Source organism: Austrofundulus limnaeus, unplaced genomic scaffold (assembly GCF_001266775.1).
Source record: "Austrofundulus limnaeus strain Quisiro unplaced genomic scaffold, Austrofundulus_limnaeus-1.0 Scaffold116, whole genome shotgun sequence".
Lineage (NCBI taxonomy): Eukaryota > Metazoa > Chordata > Actinopteri > Cyprinodontiformes > Rivulidae > Austrofundulus > Austrofundulus limnaeus.
Genome location: NW_013952518.1, coordinates 523,782 through 530,517, shown reverse-complemented (window position 1 = coordinate 530,517; position 6,736 = coordinate 523,782). Strand labels below are relative to the sequence as shown.

The following is a 6,736-nucleotide window of genomic DNA, read 5'->3' as shown; positions in this document are numbered from 1 at the left end:
GTACTCAAATGGCCTCCACAGTCACCAGATCTCAATCCAATAGAGCATCTTTGGAACGGGAGATTCGCATCATGGATGTGCAGCCGACAAATCTGCAGCAACTGTGTGATGCCATCATGTCAATATGGACCAAAATCTCTGAGGAATGCTTCCAGCACCTTGTTGAATCTATGCCACGAAGAATTGAGGCAGTTCTGAAGGAAAAAGGGGGTCCAACCCAATACTAGCTTGGTATACCTAATAAAGTGGCCGGTGAGTGTATATATAGGTGAAGCGTGAGCAAAATGAATGCATCACAAATTGAACTGTTTTTTATACTAATATAATAATTWTGTTATATTAATATTAGTAATATAATCATAGAATGCAACTTTACGGTGATTTACTCTATTACCTTTTATCTTTGAAATATTTATTTTATTGCATTGAATTGTACATTCAAAATGGATAAGYGATTTTAAATCATTTTCTCATATTAAAGAAAAAGTTATATTGATTTTGGAGCGGGCTCATTGGTGGGCCAGATGGAAGCCACCTGGCCCGCGGGCCACCAGTTGATTAGACCTGCTGTAGTCAGTTGTAGTATTCTTATCAACCAGATTTACCTTACCTTACTGCATTGTTAGGCATTTAGAAAATAAAATACCTGTTAAAAAGTTTCCTTTCATTTAGCAGTTAAGGACATCTAGCTTCTCAAGATGCCCCTGCCCATCTCCACACCTCCATGAAGTACCTCCTGTCTGGAGCCAGAGTACTCATCTTGCTTCAAACATTGTTTTCTTATTCTGTTTAGATGAAAAGATAAAACAGATATATGCATTTTCACAAAGATTTCTATTAGCAAAAAAACTCACTATATTTTACCATTATGCAATTATTTATAGCAAAATAAAAGCATCAAAAGCATGTAGGCAGACGTGTATGGAGAGCGGTTGCTTCACCAGCACCACTGCAGCAGTAATGAGCAGCACACCAGCTAAAGGCAGCTCAGGTTAAATGGAGCTTGAACACCCAGCTGACAATGAACCGTTCACAGAGAGGCTGATCAGGGGGAGGAAAGGCAGAGACGTTCTGGAGCTGAACCTCAACACTTCACGTCAAACTACAAACAGAAGCAGGGAGGTCAGCGTGGCCGGGCTCCTCTGCTGAGTAAGTGCACTAATTAGTGCTCTGATGGGCAAAGAGACGTTCTTTAACAGCTTTAGCTGGTAGATGGAATAAAAAATACATTTGTCTGCGTTGAATTCAAACGATGTAGGAAATATTTCAGAAAATAACATTTTTTTTATCTAACATAGCGAACATGTCACCTGCTGACAAGGTTTTCTGTTGTTGCTCTAACCCCCACAGATTACTGGTCATGCTGAGAGAACCATTTTACAGGCTGATAATATCGGCAGGGGAAGGCATCCTTATGAGGTAAGCAGCTGTGCTGGCCATATTGTGTATCGATCCAACTTGTGCTGTGATGGCTGCACTTAATCAGATTTATATTGTAAACAAAGACTCGCAGTATGAAATGTGAATTAGCAGGTAAACGTTATCCATCAAAGGGAATAATAATATTTTGTGCAGTCTGATGCAGTATTGGTATTTCGCAGATTTACTGTGTCTGGACAGAAAATGGAGAGACATCTTTTCTCGGGGTTTTCTGCTGGCTGTAGAGGCTTGCAGGGTCTTTTCTCCTCGTCCCTGCAGGCATCGATTGCTAAAAACAATGCACAAAAATTGAGACGTGCATTTTAAACATTGATACATACCTTTCCACGAGTCCTTAAAAGAAGCGCAAACATTTAGATACAGARTTACTGAAGACGGCAAAGGAGGATTTAATTAGGGCAGCGTTCTAATTCTTTCTTGGAAGTTATTCAGATCATTTGAAATGTTTGAGAAAAATCTATCCATCTTTTAGATTGACCTCAGAGTTGTAAAGCAACTAAGTACAAATACTTTGTTACTGTACTTAAGTAGAAATTTTGATTATCTGTACTTGAGTAATTATTTTTCAACGTACTTTTTACTTTTACTCATTACATTTTTACACAATTATCTGTACTTTCTACTCATTACATTTTTTAAAAAGGTAAGAAGTAGAAAGTTGTTACTCCCATTTTATTCCAAGTTGTTATTACTTAAAAAAAATACTATCCTGATAAAATGTCTCCTGGATAGAGTGAATTTAATTGTGGTTGGATGAGAAGTATAAATATATACCATTCTGATACACTATTAGCTTGTACACAACCCGCAGCTGCACGCTGTTAGAAAATATATTTTTGGAGAAGTCACCTCCCAATAAATGTCATTTAGGAAAATCTTAACCGCTCACTTTTACTCAGTACTTTTATTTTTAATAACTCGATTTTGTGTCAGAAATTAACTTTTGATACTTAAGTACAAAAAATATCAGATACTTTAAGACTTTTACTCAAGTAGTGTTTTTAGAAGAGACAAACTTTTACCAAAGCAGTTTTATGATAAGATACTTGTACTTTTGCTCAAGTATCACTTTGAGGTACTTTATACAACACTGACCCCAGTTGATTCAGTGTTGGTTAGCTCGACAAGCTAACGGCTAGTCCATGCAAAATCAAGACCTAAAGTGAATTTCTTGCTATCCCGTAAATGTTATAAACTTTTTAACCACCGTCGAGTTCACATTTTAATGCAACAAGCTTCTGCTATTTGTTTGCATATAAAAAACTTCCCAAACTACACCATGTCTGCAGGGCTCCAACAGTGTTTCTGTTCCAATCAAAAAAACACGAGGAGGCAGAGAAATCTGATTCACCTTAAATATTTCCCCGCTTCTAGCAGTTTAGAAATAAAGGCTTTTCCAGCGGTTCACAGATTAATCTGATTAAATGACTTAGGTCAAATCTACTTCTTATTTTGGAAAGTTTAACACAAAACTATATGAACTTAGGTAGGAAGCAATAAGCTAATGCTTAGCTAGCTAGCACTTTTTTTTCTTTCAGCTGTTCAATAAAAGCAACAATTATGACCAGGAAGAAAACCTGTGGAAAGAAAGTCACATTTCTACATTTCCCCGGCACCACACTCTTTTCATGTATTTAATTTATTCTTAAAATATTTCATGATAAAAAAATGTATTTATATGACTTGTTTGCAGTGCTATTTCTCTCGCTGTCCTCGCCGCCGCGGGAGAGCGGCGGGAGCTGTGCGAACAAACACAAGCGCGAAAATAAATTAAGAGCTCAAACTCAGATAGGAAATGAATCAGTATTCCACATCGTGTACAATACAATATCATAGCAGATTTCAATGGCTTCCACTGACTACCATAGATTTACAATGTTTGATTGGCTGCAGATCAGTCCTTGATAAATTGTCACTTTCCTTTTTTCAATGTTTGTAATAGACTGTGACTTGTAGATGACCATGAAAAGAAAGCAGCTACTGAGGTGTGAACAGAAAATCAGAGACTATGAGCCAGCAGTAATGAGAACAGCGTTTGTTCACGTTCTACTAAACTGCCATTGTGACCACATTTAAGTCCAATAAGCTTCTCTACAAAGGTACAACATATAAAACTGTTAAATATATAACTTTTTAGGGCCTTTCAAAATACATTTAATGGCAATTCTTTCCTCCGTCGGCATTCATAAACTCTGTCGATATCCATTCTTTGATATAATCCAACATTTCCTACTGTCTGTTCAAACCATAGCTACTGAAAACTGCAAGTCTGATATTTGTCTTCCAATACACAGTAAAACGTCCGCAGTACCTGTTTGTCCAGTCTCAAAATACAGTTGTGGACTTGGAGAAAGGAAAAAAAAAAGTCTGGAAGGTTTTAAAAGTTTGTCAGCCACTTGTTCACCGTGTGTTCTTGTTGTGGTGACAAAGAATATTCTGGTTCTCCTCTCTGCCGTTAAGTTATTTTGCTCTTTGGTCTATAAAAATATGGGAGGTTTCCTCCAGCAGAAGGCCTATTCACAGCTGAGAGCTCACAGTTTGTTTGTTTTTTTATTCTTTTGAAACAGGGTTTGGTCTGTAATGATCCCAGCTCTGCTCTGGAACGACTGCACTGGATAAAGATTCAACAAATTCCTTTTTTAATGCAGCCAGAGTCCGATGACAGAAGGTGTCCAATCCTCCGTGGCACGAGCTGGTAGTTTCACAGAGCAGGCAGATGCAGTGGCGGCGAGGAGGGCTCGATGTGGTGACCCGGTGACAGACAGCAGTCAGGAACAACAGTCACTGCCCGGTCCGGATGTCTCAGGCTGCGTTACGAGACCTGCAAATCAACAAGGACAAAGGAAACAGGTCATTTTCCCACCATACAGCCACTTCACCTTCATTATTAGGAAATATGTCTATATTTTCTGCAACCTACCAGTGATAGACCTGTAGGAGGTTCAACCTCTGAACCATTCAGTCACCAAACACTTGTAGTTTTAAGGAAACGGTCAGTGGGTAAGTATTTACATATTACTGTCCTAGATTAACGTAACACCAGTAATTAGCTTTATTATGAAAGAACAAAGATGCTCTTCTGCATCTGATCAAATGTAAAATAAGTCTCTTCAAACATCATGTGAGGCTTTGGAATCATATCCTTTATATGACTTTTTAAAAACAGCATGAAAGAAGTAATTCCAGCTGAAAAACTTGTAAGGTGTATTTATTTTTTAACCAATGTTCCATTTGAACTGGGACCAACCGTCAGGAACTCTGCTCCTCGTTTTGCTTCAGCTTCAGGTACACTRCAAAAACTGTCCATCTTACCAAGTTTTAAAATCTTATATCAGACAAAAAGTCTTTTTGATCTTGTTTTGAGACTGATTTACTAAACAAGAACTGATTGTATAAAAATAATAATCTTGTTTTCAGAATGTGTAAGATCATTTGTCTTGTTAGTCTGAACATTTGACTCAAATTAAGTTAAAAATTTCTGCCAATGAAGTAAGAAAATTTTACTTGGTAAGATTCTTGAAATAAGTAAAAATTGAGTCAAATCAAGTATTTCAAGAATCTTACCAAGTAAAATTTTCTTACCTCATTGGCAGAAATTTTTTTACTTAATTTGAGTCAAATGTTCAGACTAACAAGACAAATAATCTTACACATTCTGAAAACAAGATTATTATTCTTACACAATCAGTTCTTGTTTAGTAAATCAGTCTCAAACCAAGATCCAAAAGACTTTTTGGCTGATATAAGATTTTAAAACTTAGTAAAATGGACAGTTTTTGCAGTGTATCCTGTATGATGTTCAGCTTGATTACATATTGATGGTCAGTACTTCATCTCTTCTTTGTATTTTCTGATCATTATGTTATTTTATGACGATACAGTAACATGTGACCTCTGACTGGAACATTCAAACCTGGTTCCTGTACAAGTTTTAAGTCTCATCCCCTCTAGAAAACAAACCAAAAAGTTACCCAGTCTTTTCCCCAAGTTAACTTGCATCACTGTATCACTGTTCAAATATTATTTTTTGTACACATTTAGCTGTAAGTAGTTCTTTCATGCTTAAAAGAAGATCATGGGGGAGTAGGCGGGACTTAAAGTCCCACATGATTAGTGCACAAGTTAGAACAATCCAACATGGTGGGTCCAATCGATCTATGCTTTCAACCAGGGGTGTCCAATCCTGGTCCTCAAGGACCACTGCCCTGCATATTGTAGAGGTTTCTTTCCTCCAACTCACCTGATTAACAAAATCCTGAATAATCTGAGGACCTGCGTGTGCATAAAACTGTCACAAYCGCCACTGTAATGTTTACTTTATATTAGGCATTCTCTCTTAAAGTCTAGTTTGATAATATTTGCTTATCTCACAGGAATCTGCAACAATGACCAAGTATTGAAACAGCTTCTCCAGCTGTGAAAAATGAATGATCTTAGCAAGAAGCAGGAAGCATCACTGGCAGCAGCTTTTCCTAACGCAATGTCACAAAATGTTTATAAAACTTACAGTTCTATTCACTAAGTTTGGTTTTAAAACAAACAAAGAACAGTCAGTCAGCAGAAAATGGTATAACTTCTTTCTTAACTCCCCACATGAGTAGTGTACCTGTATTTATCACCATTTAGACATGTAACAAACACGAGAACTGTCTATGGGAGACAATATTCACTATAAGCAGTTGGATTGTCCTGAAGAAGAAAGAAAGCACTGCTGTATGAAACAACAGACATGTCAACAACGTGGCAACACCAGACTCTGCAAGAAGAACAGAACCAAGCTTGAAAAATGTCATCAAACTGATTGGGAGATCTTTCATCTATTCCCACAGTGAGAACTGGTCCTCTGACCTCCACTGGTGTGTCATTAGGTCCAACTGCTTCCCCCGTCATCCTCACTAATCTTCCACTTCCTGGTCCACAGCTTCCATGACCTCCACTGCTCTTTCCTGTTCATTAGCTCCTCAAAGCACCCTGTAGTCCTGCAGTCCTCTGCTTTTGGAAACAGGCGTTGACCACAGCCGTTTAAATCTACCCCGTTTGTGCTTTCTAGTTCCTTTCCTGCCCTAAACTTCCTCATATCCACCAACAGGTCTGCTTCAATCACCACATGGACCCTGCAGAACCTCTCTACTGGTGAAGCTAACGGCTAACGCTAAACAGGCAAGACTCTGGATTTCCCATTACTGTACATGGTGACAACAGAGCAGGAAAAGGACTGACAATGTAGAAATCAAAATCTATTACTAATAATACTAACACAATTATTATTAATATTTTACAGTTTATATAATCTATC

General features: G+C 37.7%; 1 protein-coding gene and 1 long non-coding RNA gene across 5 annotated transcripts in view; one reads left to right on the top strand and one right to left on the bottom strand.

The window, feature by feature from the left end:
• Nucleotides 1-1,765, top strand: part of LOC106521803 (uncharacterized) — a 248,698-nt gene extending 246,933 nt beyond the window's left edge. The window contains exons 9-10 of the long non-coding RNA XR_001310714.1: nt 1,037-1,149; nt 1,351-1,765. This is a non-coding gene — a long non-coding RNA (uncharacterized LOC106521803). The remainder of the gene's footprint in view (nt 1-1,036; nt 1,150-1,350) is intronic.
• A 1,295-nt stretch (nt 1,766-3,060) lies between these two features.
• Nucleotides 3,061-6,736, bottom strand: part of tafa5a (TAFA chemokine like family member 5a) — a 363,496-nt gene continuing 359,820 nt past the window's right edge. For all 4 annotated transcript variants that reach the window (XM_014014536.1, XM_014014535.1, XM_014014538.1 and 1 more), the window contains one exon: nt 3,061-4,261. Coding sequence is in view for 1 of the 4 variants with exons in the window: in XM_014014538.1 (XP_013869992.1) it covers nt 4,253-4,261 (9 nt within the window). In the remaining 3 variants the exon portion in view is untranslated. The remainder of the gene's footprint in view (nt 4,262-6,736) is intronic.